Source organism: Taudactylus pleione, unplaced genomic scaffold (genome assembly GCF_031769625.1).
Source record: "Taudactylus pleione unplaced genomic scaffold, aTauple2 ptg000161l, whole genome shotgun sequence".
NCBI lineage: Eukaryota > Metazoa > Chordata > Amphibia > Anura > Myobatrachidae > Taudactylus > Taudactylus pleione.
Window position 1 is genome coordinate 4841096 of NW_028284563.1, and position 17803 is coordinate 4858898.

The 17803-nt window shown below is 48.7% G+C and overlaps 1 protein-coding gene across 3 annotated transcripts in view; it reads left to right on the top strand.

The window, feature by feature from the left end:
- The window catches only part of PCBD2 (pterin-4 alpha-carbinolamine dehydratase 2), a 119598-nt gene that overhangs the window by 79171 nt on the left and 22624 nt on the right, over nt 1–17803 (top strand). For 2 of the 3 annotated variants that reach the window (XM_088475078.1, XM_088475077.1), the window contains exon 3: nt 3244–3393. The exons of the other annotated variant lie outside the window; for it this stretch is intronic. In XM_088475078.1, coding sequence (XP_088331204.1) covers nt 3244–3393 — 150 coding nt within the window. The remainder of the gene's footprint in view (nt 1–3243; nt 3394–17803) is intronic. 3 annotated transcript variants of the gene reach the window in all.

Below are 17803 nucleotides of genomic sequence, written 5' to 3' on the forward strand. Positions count from 1 at the left end.
ATGCATTCATCTTAATGTGTAGTTTAACTTACTCTTGTGGCAATACTCTGTGCACGCCCACATTAATGATATTTTGCAGGATTAACCTCTTTACCCTTTCTAGAAAATCTAGTTCACAGTGTTACAATAAAGTGCTCAGCCAATCTAATTAAGTACTTAGGCTCATAATAATAATAATAATAATACGTTATTAAATCGCTTTGGCTTGCTGGCTGATAAATGGTGTCCATACAGTAGGATTATTATGCGGATTCATTACTTAAGACCGAGCCGGCCAAGATGTGTGCTACAAGTACCATATCTCTTACCGGGCATAGGATCGGATTTTGGCTGCATGCTGAAAGAAGTGTGAGACCAAAGATATTATGAGATTAGTGGAGAGATTTTGCAAGTTGCCTTAAGCTTTGCCAAGTTACTCTATCTGAGGTGCAGGGTATAGTTTGTCACACCCATTTCTGAAACAGTCAGTCTTAGGAGAGCGTGGTCAATTTCTGCAGCTACAGTGCACTTAAGAATCCAGCTGTAAACGTCTCTTCATTTTTGATAATAAAACCTACATTACTGAAATTATGGCAGAGGTTCCCAAACTCCGCCATTACCAGGGAGGTGCAGTCAGCGGCAGAGCCTCCCCTGTCAGGCTCCTGAGATTTGATATAAAAATGATTAGAATTATACAAAGAAGATATTTATAACTTATAAACCTCTTCTTTGTTTATTGTAATCATTTTTAGAGCTAACACTCACCAGCTTTGTGGAGCTCCCTGGGACTGCAAGGAGATGAGGTAGCAACAGCTCAGCATCGCTTCTGTATAGTCAGACACTGCTTGCAGAGGTGGGGGCGGGGCCACACCACGGGTAGTAAGCTGCACAGAAAGAGAGCTAATAGAGGAATGCCTCTGAGTATGTTGTTGTGCCTTGAGCACTGATGAACACCTTGGATTTGTAATGTGACCAGGAAGTTCACTGCAGTGTTTAGAGATCGGAGCTGTCAGCAGCAGCAAGAGAAGACACAGTGATGCAGGTAGGAGAATCAATGGATACTGAAGCTTAGTGTAGTGAGGGGAGAGTTACAGTGAGTAGGGGGTGAGACAGGCTCCCAGCACTCAAACCGATCTCCATGGGCTCGATTCAGTTCAATGAGAATTGAATAGCGCCGGGAAGGAGCTCCCGGTGCTGTTCAATTCAGCGTGCTGCTAACCCGACTAAGGATTTATTCTCGTATCCCTCCTGGGGTGTGAGCAGAAATATGACAAAACTACAGGCGAGATGCTGTTTTCTACCCTTAGCGCTGCAGAAACTGCATTGTGCAGGGCAGTGTAGTCGGAGAATTCATGTTTAAAGAGCGATGGGTGCGAGAACCGGCATTCTCGGACAAAACAGCGCGCCAAATTGAATAGCTCCTTCCTGGCACTATATAATTCGCATTGAATTAAATCGAGCCCCATTTGTGCTGTCCCAGCCATTGACCTCACCGCACGTCACTGGCCATTACAGTCCAGGTTTTAAGAATATCCATGATTGAGTCCAAATTGTTAACTCAAATTTACTTGAGGTACTAATTAAGTCACCTGAGCTCAAGCATGGATAGCCTTAAAACCTGCACTATAATAGCGGAGTTTAGGAACCTCTGGCTTTGAATGATGAAATATGAATAGGATTGAGGAGTGTTAAGATTATTAGTTTTTACTGACAGTGTGTTTTGAATGACAGCCTTGTTGCTGGGTAAATTGAGTATTAGTTTGGGTGTGATCAGCTGCTTCCAAGGGCCAGTCATATAGTTTGGGGGAGTGGTTATAGGGGACTATATAGGAGCCTGTGGTCCTTGGGATCAGCCTCTTTGAAAGAAATTTTGAAAGCTAAGTACCAGTGCCCCTGTGCCATAGCCCAAGCAGCTTAGTTTGATCATGCCTCGCCCACGTCGCTCTGCTCCCCCACCCCGTCAGCTAGCTGATTATGCTAGCCCCCTCAGCTTGCCCCCTGCGCGTCCGCGCCCCCCCCTTTCCCCACCTGTGCTGTCCCCACGTCCTCCTTCCCCCCCCACCTCACCTCTGATACTGCCGTCCTTCCCATCGGCTCCCCCTCCTCCCGTGCACGCTGGTGCGGCTGCACCAGCGCATCATGCGGGTCCTACTACCCCGGCGGAGGTTGTGCACTCGGCAACCTCCCCGGGCCGACTCACTCCCCACGCGGCTCCGGCGGGAGCGTCCGATGGCCGCTCCTCGCCGTCCCACAGCAGTCGCGCAGCGGCTGGCACTTCCGCTGCGCCAGCGGGGGCGCGAGTGCTCGCGCCTCCCGCTGGTTACTCTGCTTCGGGTCCGCCGACGGGAGCGTCCGATGGACGCTCCTTGCCGGCGCCCACCAGCCACGCGGCGGCTGCCGCTTACGCTGCACCGGCGGGGGCGCGAGTGCTCGCGCCTCCCGCTGGTCACTCTGCATCGGGCCCGCCGTCGTGAGCGTCCGCTGGACGCTCCTTGCCGGCGCCCATCAGCCACACGTCGGCTGCCGCTTACGCTGCACCGGCGGGGGCGCAAGTGCTCGCGCCTCCCGCTGGTTACTCTGCATTGGGCCCGCCGGCGGTTAGCGTCGCGGGTCACGTGGGGTCATTAGGTTTTGGTCCCCGGGGAGCGGGGGGTCCCGCAGGCCTGGTCTGCACGTCGGGCCCGGCGGCCATCTTAACCCCGGCGGCCATTTTGAGTAGCACCCCTGGGTCTATCAGCCCCATGCTTAGTCAACCTGCCCAATTTTGGCCTAGGCAAGCTGTCCCTTCCACCTATCAGAATCCATGGTTCCCCGCCAACAGTGCCCCACCTCCCATTTATAATGCGCCCCCCTTGTCAGTCGGCTCATCCTGGGGTCAGGCTTCATGGAGCTCCGGGGCGGCCCCCCCCATTTATCCCTCCACCTCAGTTGTGTCCTCTCCGCCTTTTTATCCCAACTACTCTGGGGCCACTTTTGGACCTTACCCTTTCTCAGGTTTTCATCCGCAGCTTTATTTCCCTTATTTGCCAATTTCGCAGCAAAGCGCATCATCGGCTCCCATGCCGATGCTACCTTCCGCATCTCCTGTCATGTACAGTCAAACCTCCACCAGTTTGTCCGCGACGCCCGACTTCACGCTGGTGCCTCCGGCTCGTCTGTTAGCCGCGCCTGCACCCCTTCCGCCTACGCCCGGCATTCCCACCCCCCCCGCGCAGATGGTAGTGACTTCCAGTCCTGTTGTTCACCAGTCTACCCCGGTTGCAGATAATCGGAGGGCGATCGAGGCTCCGTCAAGCGAACCAATCACTGTTGCAGCAGCTGATCCGGTGTGCGCGGAGAAAGGGACGACAGGCGAGTCTTCGGCCACGACGAATGAGCAAGTCGAGGAAGCTGTTCCGGGTCCATCTGGTGCTGGTGAGCATGAGTCTTCTTGTTCGTCTATGTCTGACTCCTCCTCTTCTTCTCATTCTTCTGGTTCCCCTGCGCGCCCGCGTAAAATAGCCAAAATGGTTGCCAGGCGTTTAGCCAAGAAGTCAGTGAGTACAGCTGCACAGGGCGTTAGTGTGGAGCTAGCTACAGTGGCGGCAGGGGCTGATTCAGTGCATTGTGCGAACACCGCCGTTCTTCGCGGCCTGCGAAAGAGTGTGAGGGGGAGAATTCGTAAAGGTAAATTTGTCGACTTCTTTACACTTACCGAAGATATGAAAAAGGCTTTTGGTCAGGCTAAGAAGGCGGGGGGTATGGGCGAGGAGGCTTTCTGTAGTTTCACCAGTTGGTTGAAGGGCATGCTGGTATTTGCGGCGTGCTATTTGGAGACGCGAGCGGATGAACATGTAAACATAGTGAGATTAGGGATGTGCAGGCTCGGATAGGTTCGAGTTTGCACATGGAGTTCGGATTTTTCCCTCCAAAAAAACGGAACTCAGAACGAGGCAAAACGTCATCTTACATGGACGAACATCATCATTCCTGGACAAAAGACCAGGAATGATGATGTTCGTCCATGTAAGATGACGTTTTGCCTCGTTCTGAGTTCCGTTTTTTTGGAGGGAAAAATCCGAACTCCACGTGCAAACTCGAACCTATCCGAGCCTGCACATCCCTAAGTGAGATATATTTTTTTTAGTGCTAGACATGTTTGTCCGTTCGCGGGCCTTGGCATGGCGGGAATACGACGTGCAATTTAGAAGAAAGCATGATGGCAGCAAGATTATTCCGTTCGGAGCAAAAGACGTAGAGGTGTGGTTAGAGGTGTCGCAGCAGCGTAGGCCCCCTTTGGACGGGATGCGTCCTCGCAAGGGTTATGCTAGTGGCAGGACGGGGGCGACGGGAGTTATGAAGGGCAAGTGTTTTGCTTTCAACGACTCCCGGTGTACACGGGGGTCGTCCTGTCGTTTTCGTCACTCCTGTCGTCTCTGCGGGGGGGAACATCCAGCCAAGGATTGCCGTAGAGGGTCTGCTAGTGCCACCCAGGATCGTGAAGGGTCAAAAGGAGCTGGTTAAGGCTCATTCGCCTATTTGTTTAGCTGCACTAGCTCGCTGGTTGGGTCTATATCCTCATAAGGAGGACGCTTCTTTTTTGTTAGAAGGTTTTTCGTTCGGTTTTTCTCTGCCAATAGTGGGTCCTTTATGGGTCCGGTCTCCCCGTAACTTGCGCTCGGCCAGGGACTACCCAGAAGTTGTGCAAGCGAAAGTTAGGGCTGAGGTGCTGCTGGGGAGGATGGAGGGTCCTTTCCCTGTTCCTCCGTTGCAGGATCTTTGTATCTCTCTGGTAGGTGTGGTACCCAAGAAGGCCCCTGGGAAGTTTCGTTTGATCCAACACCTATCATATCCTGATGGGCGTTCGGTGAATGACGCCATTCCTGATAGTTTTTGTAGAGTGAAATATCAAAGTTTTGATGAAGTCTTAGGTTTAGTGCGCAGTTTTGGGCAGGGGGCGCGCTGCTGGCTAAGTTAGACATTGAGTCAGCGTTCCGTTTATTGCCGTTGCACCCAGACGCTATGCAGTTTATGGGATTCAAACTAGAGTCAGGTTACTTTGTTGACAAATGTTTGCCTATGGGTTGTGCGGTTTCCTGTGCCTATTTTGAGAAATTCAGCTCTTTTCTACACTGGTGTGTTCATGCCGGCACAGGACAAGCGGGCGTGGCACACTATTTAGATGACTTTCTCTTCATAGGTCCAGGGGAGAGCGACGTCTGTGCAGACCTCCTGTTTTCCGCTCAAGCTCTGTTTCGCAGTTTAGGAGTTCCCATTGCGCAAGATAAGACGGAGGGTCCCATTTCCTGTCTGTCGTACTTGGGAATTGAGATAGACACGGTTGCGGGTTGTTGTAGGTTACCAAGCGACAAAGTGGCTAGATTGTTAGAACAGATTGCGGGTTGTTTAGCAGTGGACACGGTAAGATTACGTGGAGTTCAGTCACTGCTGGGTTCCTTTAATTTTGCTTGTCGCATAATTCCCATGGGCAGGGTTTTCTGTAGGAAATTGGAGAGGGCCACTGCTGGGTCGAGACAGCCGCATCATCATATTCGTTTGTCGTCAGAGATTAAGCAAGATCTTCGGGTTTGGGCCAAGTTTCTGGTTCAGTTCAATGGCGAACGTATTTGGCCAGCGCCTCCAGTGGCAAATGGGTCATTGCAACTGTATACTGATGCGGCTGGATCATCTGGTTTTGGGGCTTTTTTCAATGGGGAATGGTGCGCTACTGCTTGGCCTTTAGTTTGGCGCGACAAAGGCTTAACTAGTAATTTGTTGCTCTTGGAACTGTTCCCAATTGTCGTTGCTGTGGAACTCTGGTCAGCGCGTCTGAGTAACCGGCATGTAATTTTTTGGTGCGACAATTTGGGGGTGGTGCATGCTATTAACAATCAGCGATCATCCTCTCCATTAGTTTTGCGTTTGCTTCGTCATTTAATTTTGCGCTGTTTAGAGGCCAACATACGTTTTAGAGCTCGTCATGTACCGGGTGTTGTTAACGAGATTGCAGACGCATTGTCTCGTTTTCAATTTGAACGTTTTCGGGCGCTTGCACCGTCTGCTTCTGCTGTTGGTTTGACATGCCCCCCGTTTGTGTGGCAGATAATCAGGCCGGCTTAGAGGCTTTGGCGATGCAATCGCTCGCTCCATCAACTCTCCGCAAATACTCGGCCGCATGGCGGGATTGGAGCAGTCACTGCGCGCGCCAAGATTCGGAGGGTAAGTCTCCGAAGGAGTTGCTGTCATCCTTTGTGTGGGAGAGATATCAGCAGGGGAGGTCCAGGGCCTACGTGGCGTCGGCGCTTGCGGGAGTCTCTTTTTTTTGCAAACTAAAAGGTTTGATTGACCCAACCAGGTCTTTTCTTCTTGCTAAGGCTCTAAAAGGTTGGGCTAGGCAAGCTCCTGTTCACGCCGATTCCCGTCGGCCGGTGGACACCCAGCTTTTGGCAGCATTGCTTAAGGTTATGGAGAAGGTAGCTTCTGATTCGTTTGAGGCTGCTCTTTTTCGTTTAGCTTTTTCTGCTGCGTTTTTTGGAGCTTTCAGGGTTAGCGAATTAGTGGCAGTTAATAGTTTATCTGAGTCCTCCGGGTTGTTGTATAAGGACATTGTTTTTAGAGATGCGGCGGTGCTTTGTAAGCTCCGTCTCTCTAAAACGGATCAGTCAGGTAGGGGTAAATGGGTCACGCTTGCGCAGCAGCAGGATTGTAATATTTGCCCGGTTCATTTAGCATCGCAATACATGTTAGTGCGCCCAGTTGGGGGGATTCAGTGGTTGGTTCATGCGGATGCTAAGCCTCTCACAAAGTTTCAGTTCACTGCGTTATTTAAGCGAAGTTTAATAGAATTGGGTTTAGATCATACAGATTATGGCACCCATTCCTTTCGAATAGGGGCAGCCACTTGTGCAGCGCTTGCAGGGGCATCTCCTTCGGATATTCAAAAGGTGGGGCGTTGGAAGTCAGGGTGTTATAAGAAGTATGTTCGCTGCGACAAGTTGTAGGTGCGCACCCTGCAATAACCCGAAAACGTTGTTTACCTGCCAATCGTTGAACGGTTAGCGTTCAACAATTGGGGGTGTGAGGGGATTTTTTAATTTTCCTCCCGTTAGCCATGATCTGGCCCAATTTGGTTCACGGGTAGGTTTTTGGTTTTTTCTTCTTCACTCGGGTTCCTGTTTCCCCCTTTTTTGGCATCCCTGCTAGTTAGTTGCTCTGTTTTGTTCTAAGTTGTGTCGTTTTGATCCAGGTTGGGTGTGGTTTCTCATGTTAGGGTTTCTTCTTTTGCAGTGTTGACAAAAGAAGACGGGCAGGTGTGGTTGGTTGGCCACTCCTACATTTTTTGGGCGGAAAAACATGTCTCGGGTCGGACTAGTGGCTTGCCAATTGGTAGTCGGAAGGTGCGTTGGATTGGAGTGAGAGGTTTGCGAGTGGACGGTGTTTTGGCACTGATTGTTTCTGCGGTAGCAAAATGGGGAATGCCCGAATGGCTGGTGCTTCACGTTGGTGGCAATGATGTTGGTCAGCTGACAGGCGTGGGTTTAATCGTGAGTCTGCGTGAGATTGTGGATTCGATTCGTACAAAATGGCCATCCATTCAGATGGTGTGGTCAGAGATGACACCCCGCTTGACGTGGAGAGGAGTGCGAAAGTTTGGGGCATTGGAAAGAACACGGAGGAAGGTGAACGTGGCAGTGTCTAAGCATGTCGTGTCGATAGGTGGCTTGGTGGTGCGTCATGGCTTTTTTGAGGGTGATCTTGTACGTTTCTTCCGTCATGATGGCGTGCATTTGAACGGACTGGGTATGAATCTTTTTGTTCAGGATTTGTTTTCGTTTCTTGGTTAGTTCTTTTGGGTGGCGGGCCAGTCTCTATTAGGGCCTGGCTTTGGCAGGAGTACGCTGCAGCTCAGTGGTTTTATGGGACGCAAGATAACTGTGGGAGCACTTGCTCTCGATGTACAAGGCGGATTTGTCCTGCTCCGCACGGGGGGACCCGGGCGTTTTTGCACGAAACGCCTCGGATTGGCCCAGGAGGGAAGTGAGACCCTCACGGTTTAAGTGCGTCTGAAAGGGGGAACGGTTTAGGCGTTCCCTGAGTATTTTGGAGTAAGTTAAAAAGCTAGAACTGAGTCTGCAGCGTCTCTTTGCCACCCTGGTTAGGTTAATTGATTCAATTATAAATAAAAGCTGTGACCTTTTTAGCCAAGCTATGGTGTCTGTGTCTTTATTTGTAGTTAAGGTTAAGTAAGCTAATCAAGGTTGTATAAGTTTGGAAGTTATAAACGTATGTAATTCTTAACGGGGAAAATGTAAGGTTTGTTTTTGCCCCACAGGAATTGCATCAGCACCCATGTGTACTTCTTTTGCCGGTGGCACATCTGCCACTTACTAATACCGGTACAGCCATGCAATGGACTGCGCAAGGACTGAGACGACCACTTAGAGAGGCTCCAGATGCTGCAATCGTGCTTGGTGGGTGTTTAGACGCTACCATCGGTCGCACCATCGAAACTTGCACCAGTCCTGTGCTAGGGGCAGATACTCCGTCTTCGAATGGCCTCTAATGTGTGCGATAAAGCGTCTGTGTACGCAAACACTTCAGCGACACTCATGTTACACGTCCATATGACGGACCGCCTCTGTGCGTCTGAATAGCCACTGCCCAGAAACGCCTAATACATTGTCAGTGTAATCCTCCGTGCCTGCGTATGCGTCTCTGTGTACGAACAGAACCGGGGCGCAGAAGTGACTTAGATGTGCTGTAAAAAAAAAATCGCTCAACTAGGCCCAAGGAGAGTTTGGCAGTGAATTATATTTATTGTATGCTGGGCCTGATACACAGTGCCGATATCTGCGCAGTTGAACAATTATCTGTAAGCTGCTGCGTATGTCATGGCACATTACCGAGGTCGCACGCAGCAACTTGTTCCTTGCAGTGTGATTGACGGGGAGCATTTGGGAGAGGTAACGGTGAGTGGCAGCAAGGAACTCAGGCATGTCGCAACCATTTTTGGGGCGTGTCACGGTCTGCGATCCCGTATGCAGTGACAGTGGCTCAGCGGTCTCCGTTCCCGCGGCAATTGTGAGTAGCCATAGAGTAACGCAGAACTGCGACAAAAGAATGATCTGTGACTGATTTTGCATCTTAGTACGCACATGCTTGGATTTGCAAAGCTGCTGGAGGGCGTTTCAGTACTATCCGCGGCGTCTTCGCATATTTTCACAGCTACATGTGGGATTACAGCCGCGATGGCATTAGTGTACATCTCAGAATCAGACCCACAGGTCAGTATTGCTTATAACATTATTAATTGCACTCGGTGTAGTGCTAATAGTAGCATATATTGAATATTACAATGCATACCCTATCATCACACTTAGGTCCTGATTCAGACCCACTCGCGAGCGGCTGTCCGCTCGCAAGTGGGTCGATGGTGTGCACTGAGCATGCGCACGACGGAGGGAGCTCCGTCGTGCGCATGCGCGAGACGCGACGAGCGAAGGACTTTCCTTCGCTCGTTGTGTCTGATCAAAGGCGGCGTGCTGTCGATGTTGATTGACAGCACGCCGCCTTTGGTGGGCATGCCGGGGGCGTGCCTCCCAGACGGGGGCGTTCCCAAGGGAACGCCTACCGTCAGAAGCCGGCCCCACTGACATCACTAGTGATGTCAGTGGGAGTGATTGTGGCTCTGATAGAGCCAAAATCACTCCAGGGCTTGTGGTCGAAAAAACCCGACCACAGGCTTCTGGTCGCACTGGCGATGGTCGCGATGGTCAAGACCATCGCGGCCATCATCCTGCACACTCGTATGTGCTGTGGGTGGTGACCCACAGCTATACGAGCGTCCAGGAGGACGCTCCATTTTTATGGAGGACGGCCCTCATTCAGAGCGAGCGCTCTGCTCAGAGCGTCCGGCTCTGAATGAGGGCCTTAGTTCTGTGAATTATTATAATGTTCGTTCTTACTTATTAGGGCTGGCCATTGCAATGGCGGAATCGAATTGTTCCATCGAAACATACATAGCGATAGCATGTAACCATGCGCGTCGACCATTATTTGATTTGAAATAGGGCTGTAGAGTCTGAGTCAGTAGAAATCTGCCGACTCTATCTCCAGCTTGAAAATAAATATAGTAATTAAAATAAATATAATATGTAAGTATCAGAGATCGCTTTAGCGCTACATCATTTCCAAATCAGTCTTGGGTGTCAAAGGACACATGAGCCTTATCATTATCTTGCAGAAAAGAAACGCTACATTTACTAAAGTGAGTTTTTTGAAGTGGAGGTGTTGCCCATAGCAACCAATCAAATTCTACTTTTACATTTAACTAGCACTATCTAGAAGAGCTAGAATCTGATTGGTTGCCGTAGGCAGCATCTCCACTTCTAAAAACTTTCACTTTAGTAAATTTACCCCTAATGTCAGAAGGGGAAGCCAATAAAGTGTTGTTGACCAAAAAAAAAAAAAAAAAAAAACATCAAAGACCAGCACAGCAGTGTTTGTTCAGTGTTCTGAAAGCAAAAAAAAGTGTTTGTTCCAAACATAGAAAAAACTAGCTGCATGGTGAAGCTAAAGAAGGAAACAAGTATTGCACACCATAATAAATGCAGGGTGCTTGGTCATAAATAATTCATAGCGGCATCTCCAAAAAAGGAAAACCAGCACACTTTTGTTTAAACGCAAAGTGAATTGTATTTTGCATGTTTAGATGAGAGTAGTAGTAGTAACAGCTTCCAAAAAATAAGATATCTTCAGTCACATATTAAAGTGCATAGTGCAAAACCGTTATATGTTACAGACTTCACAGTAACCAAATGGAGCCATGATAATGATATCGAGCAGCGACAGTCCGATGGCCGTTTCGGTGCATGGTGAAGCTGAAATGCCCCTTCATCCAGACTGATATGTGTCATACTTTCTCTCTTGGGAGGCTCCCGAAAATCGGTTGGTGCTCCCGGTTGCCTGGAATAGTGCCATAGTCTCCCAGAGCTGCCTTTCTTGCGCCCTGGGATTCCCACCTCCCGAGTGAAGCGGGTGTTCCGAGCGGCTGATGGCTCAAGTCGTGCTGAATGACGCCATCGTGATCCCAACCCCTGCTTCACAATGCCACCAATCGTAGTATTGTGTAGCGGAGGAGGGGCCATGATGCAATTACATCCCCTACTGCCCACTTCTGCTGTGCCACACACCCTGCAGTGCCGACCCAGCCGGAGAGCCAAAGGTCAACAAGTATAATCTTTGTCAGTGTCAGTATCACATGACAATATGATTCTCACCATAGTGGCACAGTACAGGGTAAATGGCAGGAATACTGATAATGTTTGCAAACCAGGGGTGAGGATTAGCAGCATTGTGCATTAATTAGTGGAGAATATATGACCGTGAAATCCACTATTGCATTTCTTTAATTACCCTACTCAGTGGCGTAAGTCAATCCCACACCCCCGGAGGCAAGTTATAGTTTGGTGTCCCTCCCGTCACAGCCGTTGACACTGTAATGTAGCAATTCAAATGCAGACAGGCTATAGATAGACGCAGAGCCGTAACTAGACTTTTTGGTGCCCTGTGCCAGAGAGAGCATTGGCGATCCCTCTCCTTTTTTAAAATAGGGACGTAAGAGAGTGCACCTGAAAAAGGGCCATGGCCTCATGAGGGAAGGGCCAGGGAAGAGATAGGGGAGGCCAGGAGATGCTGGGGATAAAATAATAGGAAGGTACAAGTGAGAATGATAATAAACAGGAATACTGACAGGCCTAAACAGCGCCCCCTGCCCTGCGGTGCCCTGTCAGGTCGCTCTACCCTAGTTACGGCCCTGGATAGATGAAGGCAGCAGCTGATGGTCTGACATGGAGCTCTCCACTAGTGTATGGTGGCTTCTCAGGTGTCGGGAAGGGGTGCCATGTATTTGGCGGCCGTGACGTTACACTCTGGGTACATATGATGTGGACAATTGAGTATTTTGTACGCAACGCAGCAGCGAAAATAAGCTAATGTTTGCAAAGACGCCCACTGATGCCTTCTTACCTGCAGCGACCCATACCTGCGTAAATATTGGTAACATCGACGCATATCGGTGGCCATCTTACCCTTGGGAGCTCTTCTGATAGAGTAGCAAATGCATTCGCAGTGGCTAATTTATGCACGCCCATGTAACGGCATTTAAATGGACAGACACACCTTAATTTATCAGAGCCCTCCTCACTTAATACGCCCCTGATCTGAGATTTCTGTAAATATGGGATTTCTGTAAATCTCTCAATCAGGCCCTGATTTCAGTCTTGCGTAGACAGAGGTGTCCTATACATCACTGTAACTGAAATGAAGGTTTCATCGGGTAAAGGGAATCACAACGCCATCAAATCTATTCGTCTGTTAAGAATTTTTACTATATTTAATAAGTATGCTGCAAACACAGACCGGTAGGGATCTTGGGAGGGTTTAGTTTTGGACACAAAGCTTGTATAAACGTTACGCCTTGCAGGCATGCATATGTATTATCAGATAGTGAACATGAGCCTTTAATGGGAATACCATGCCCGTTGACAGATGTTATATAGCTGCTAGCTAAAGAATATTTCATTCACAGACCAAGATTTTGCTGGGTTGCTTGTGGCATTAAAATAACTTTTGTTGCCCATAAGATGCTGCAAACACTATAAAAGAAGCTTGCGGGGTACCGCATGTTGATCAAACTGAGCATTTGCCTGCCAGCAGCTAAACACATGTCCCAGCTTTCAGTGGCTGGCTGGCTAATTCTGTCCATCCTGAAATTCTACCACGTAACCGAGAAGCTGGGATGCAGTGATGTACTTAGTACCATGGCGGCAGAGCAGTCTTCGCAGCAAACTGTTGGCCGTCACATGCTATCTTAGGGGGCGATTCATTAGTGGACGGAATTGCAAAGCTGCACGCAAGCAGATTTGCATTTCTGTCCTTACTAATATGCAAATGCAGAAAGAGGTGTCTGACACCCCCTGCTGCATTTGTGATCCAAGCACTGCGACCGAGGTCGCAGGCTTGGGTAACCTGCGACCATATGATAACATCGCTGAGTATGCCGCAGCTTACGCAGGCTGGCCAGCTTACGAGGCCAGGAAACTGCGTCCATGGACGCAGATAATGGTCTTGCCACTTTCGGAAAAACCCCCGTTTCCGGGAATGCCGGCCTCCCCCGCACCACCATGAAAATGCCTCTGCCAGTGGCGTATCTATAATGGGTGCAGGGTGTGTGGTGCACTCTGGGTCCAGGGGGGCCCGCACCACACACCTCGCACCCATATTATCTAAAACTCACCACTCCGAGATTCCGCGTCGGGTCTCTCAGCACTGCCCAAAACGCCGGAAAATGGCCGCCGAGGCCATTTTTCCGCCGTTTTGCGCATGCGCTGTTAGGAAATAGCCGAGAAAATGGCAGCTGCGCCATTTCTCCGGTGATCTGTGCATGTGCAGTAGACTCTGGGCACACTCTAGTGCCCAGAGTCTACTGAATTTGCGTTGGCCGGCCAGTCACGTCAGTCGGCTGCCGGTCGTCGGGGTGAGAGAAGGGGGCCCGTGACGGGGGATGCATACAGGTCCCGCCCCTGGATATTGTCACTGTTTATACATTATATCCTCTGGATTCTACAGCGCTACAGGCCATGTCAGTGCTATATGTAGCAAACCTAGGTGGTAGTATTAATATACTATAGTGTTATGGTAATTCTACAGTATTTGTGTTTATTGATTTATTTAGTTGCATACTTTCTGTATCCAGGACCGTAGCTAAGGTAGTGCGACTGGTGCCATCGCACAGGGCACCACAGGTCAGGGGGCGCTGTTTGGGCCTGTCAAATTTCTGTTTATTATCATTCTTGCTTGTAGCTTCCTCTTATTTCATCCCCAGCATCTCCTGGCCTCTCCTAACTCTTCCCTGGCCCTTCCCCATGAAGCCATGGCCCTTTTTTGTTTGCATTATGTCCCTTTGAAAAATGAGGGGGCGCCAATGCTCTTTCTGGCACAGGGCACCAAAAAGTCTAGTTACGGCTCTGTCTGTATCACAGGGAAAATGTTGACAGAATTTCAGATCTAGTTGATTATAGTGTGACGGGGAACATAGGATTGCTGTTTCCTGGGCGTAACCATTTGTACTCGCAGCAAACACACCAATAACTTAACTCTGGCACATTTCTTAAAAATTGGGCCCTGCCAGCTCGCAACTGGTTCTGATTAAGGTTACACATAGACAGTGCTTTTTTGTGGCGGTACACGCCGGTACTCTGTATTGGCACGTTATCTGAGCAGGAAGGCACTGCAATACACTTCATGATTCTCTGGCAGGTATATCCAAGGGTGCAGTTACCAGGCCTGACAGTCAATCAGAGTTAGGTGAGAATAGCAGTGCTACAAATGGGTAGACCTCAAGTGGCTCTTAGAGAGAGAGTTAAAGATCAATTATAGCAGACTCCCATGCTCAAGCCACGGGCACCGGAGAGAGATCATTCTGAGAATTTTTGCGATAAGAAGCCCACAGATTTCTATAGGTAACACCATCTATAGATGCCGCTGCCTATTGGGCAGAAGTTCCGAAAAGTTATGTTTTCCAGAGCTTGGGCACCCCGCAGCATCAGAGAATTATATAGGCCTTGCTGTGCTGTGGGTCTGCAGCAGATATCTCCAATATCTGCCACGGTACAAGTGTCACAATTGATAATCTGTAGATATGAATTTACTTAGCTGGTAAACTGTAGGTGTCGGTATGAACTGCACTATATGGTGTAATTTTCTGACTTGTTTCTTTTTGCAACAGTGATCACTAATGCTAATGATTATTGCATATTTACACTTCTGCATGCTTGTATATAATGCCCACAGATAGGTTATATTGCAATTTCAATTGATTGGTCTGATGTTCTTTAGTTTATTGTAATGATGAGCCATGTCATTGCCACGGTATCCTACTTGCCTACTCTCCCAGGATGTCCAGGAGACTCCCAAATTTCTCTCCTGCTGATAGATTTACTAAAGTTTCTAGAAATGCCCATAATAAGTGTAACCAATCGGATTCTGTTTATCATTTCTCTATTGCATCCTAGAAAATTATGCATCACCTGTTTGCTGTGGGCAACACCACCACTTTTCATTTTTAGAATCTAATGTAAATCTACCGCTTAGATTTGGGAAGCCGCCGGTGGGCGTCCAATTACAAATCCAGGTGGCTGTGTCGTTTTGCGATTTCCCGCACAGCTGTCGCTGAATCCGTCGCGACAGCATTTGCGACCATCTCTGCATCAGGCCTAATGGCTTGGTAACCTCCGCTATTAGGCTTACTGGAGTAATACACCTTTGTAAAAGCTGGGCGAAGTCCCACAGCAAGAATTAGGGGGAGATGTATCGCAAAAATGCGGTAAAACCCCCGAAAATGCAGTTTTCGGGGGTTTTACCGCATTCCCCGTATGTATTAAGAAGCAGAATGCACTGCATTCTGCTGCTTCGCGTTGCAAGGTAACGCCACCTTCAGGTGGCGTTACCCAATAGAAGCCTATGGGCTTCTTAGCGCGACGCTCGGGGCTGGGAGGGATCCGAACGGATCCCTTCCATGAGCCCCCGCGGCCCGCGTTCTTCTGCGCATGCGCAGAAGGACTTCTGGGTGTTAAACCTGGAAGTCCCTCTGCCCGGCAGCATCGCAAAGGACAGCTCTCATCAAGAGAGCTGTTCTTTGCGATATTCTTGGTACATACCACGGTATGTATGCGAAGTCAGGGGGGGGATGTACCGCATCTGCGATATTGCCGTTAATACATCTCATTATATGGGCATAGCGTAATATTTCTACTAGGCAAATTCACAGTGAATATAAACATGGGAATAAGCATGTCTAGTTTATGTTGCTTACATACTAATGACTCCGGGCTAGAAATAATTTATTTTAGTGCTCAGGTGAAACCTGACCTGGCCAATGCTTCATTCCACCAGTTCCCACAGTGCAGATATTGTAGTACAGAAAGCTAATCAACTGTATAACAAAAGGTAATCTGAGGGGACTTACTTATCACAGTTTGTGTTTCTAATTATTCATTGAGTCGTAAATAACTTTAAAAGAGCATTGATGGGTGTTGAGCGGTATTGAATGTACCTGTTGCTGAAAGAAAATCGAGCTCTGAGGCAAAAGGAAATAGGTGAGAGATGGAAACGGGTAATCTATCTAATGGGCACGTAGTCAGGGGGAGAGGTGCGTGTAAGGCAATTCCAGGAGATGTGAATGACCACTTTTTTAGATAAGTCTTTAATTTACTTTACTCTACACTGATGTATGCTTTGTACGAGCCCTGGCTAGTAAGTGGTTGTAGGGGAGATGTATCAAACCTTAAGCTGGGTACATACTGGGCGATATATATCGGCCTTCAATGGAACGGCTGATATATCGTGTGTGCGTTGGCGGGTGTGTAGTCTCGATATGTCTGTGAACGACGTAGTTTATAAACATATTGCAGCAGCTGTGCAGCACAGCAGACGGCCGATATATCTGCAGCTATATCGGTGCATCTGCTGGTGTGTACGGGCGTTCTGCCGATTGCCCCTACACATGCTGCGGTGAGTGACAGCTCAACTAGGCGGACAAATTTAAGTGCCCACCCAGTTGTGACGTCCAACCCGGCACATCAGGCGGACGATTTGGTAAGGGTATATGCAGATAGGCTGGCGGGTCGGGCAAGTCTTCAATTCAACCATCTACTTTTACATTTGGGATACTCCCCTCCAGAATCCTGTTCTTGCCTTATTATCTCTAAACAGTAGAGGTGCTGCGGCTGTGACACAGGAGGTGGTTTACCTCGGGTAATCCCTTCATGTTGTGGGGACAAGATATGAGGGGCTGTGAACCACACTCAGAGAGCGGGTGATAGAGGTGTTGGAAATTCATTTCAACTATATGTTTTAACTGTGCTACTAATATGATCCTCTTGGGTGTACAAGTTGGGGCTGGGAGAAAAAGATTTGGGGGGAGGGGTGGATGTGTTTCTCACAACAACCAATCAGATTGTAGCTATCATTTATCTAGTACAAGCAAAATGATAGCCGGAATCTGATTGGTTGCTAATGCCAACTTCTCCACTTGTCCTCTTTGGAAAGTTGGACACATCTCCCCCTTAATGAAAGAGAGCAAAGCTTAAAGATGCAGTATTGTTATGGTTGAGGTAAGAATTTACAAAAGACACTGGTTCTAGTCTGCTAGAACTGGAATGCAAGCATTGCGATCCTCTTGCGGAACAGCATGCAAGTTGCCTGTTTCCCTTACAATATTCCTGGCATCCACAGTAACGTTCAACCTAGCATTCAGCCATTAGCGTTGATTGCCACCACTTGTACCAATGCATCTAGGCCTAAAAATGGACTGGGTATAGAGTGACTATTCTTAAACCAATGGGCAAGGAGATTTAGAACTAGGGGTGAGCTGGTTCAGTTCTACTCGGTTCCGTTCGGTTTTAAAAACCGAATCTTATTGGCTATCCAAAACCCATGACAGCTGATAGCCAATAAGATTCGGTTTTTAAATCCGAACGGAACCGAACCCGCTCATCCCTATTTAGAACCCTCCCTTCTGCCGTAAATAAAGGATCAATTATTCACCTCTTTTGAGTTTGTGTATGCCCAGTTTTGAAGAGGTTTGGGACATGAGATCGAATCATCAGAGCAGCGCAAATTAATGAGATAATTAGAGTTATTTTCGAGGGACACATCGAGTGACCAGTCAACTCATGGGATCTTATTAGCAAGGACTGGGCTACATAAGGCAGGCAGTGTTCTAATGGGAGCACGGGAATGACGGCAAGTTGCAGGCGATGGATTGCAGAAGGAGTAGGGTCCC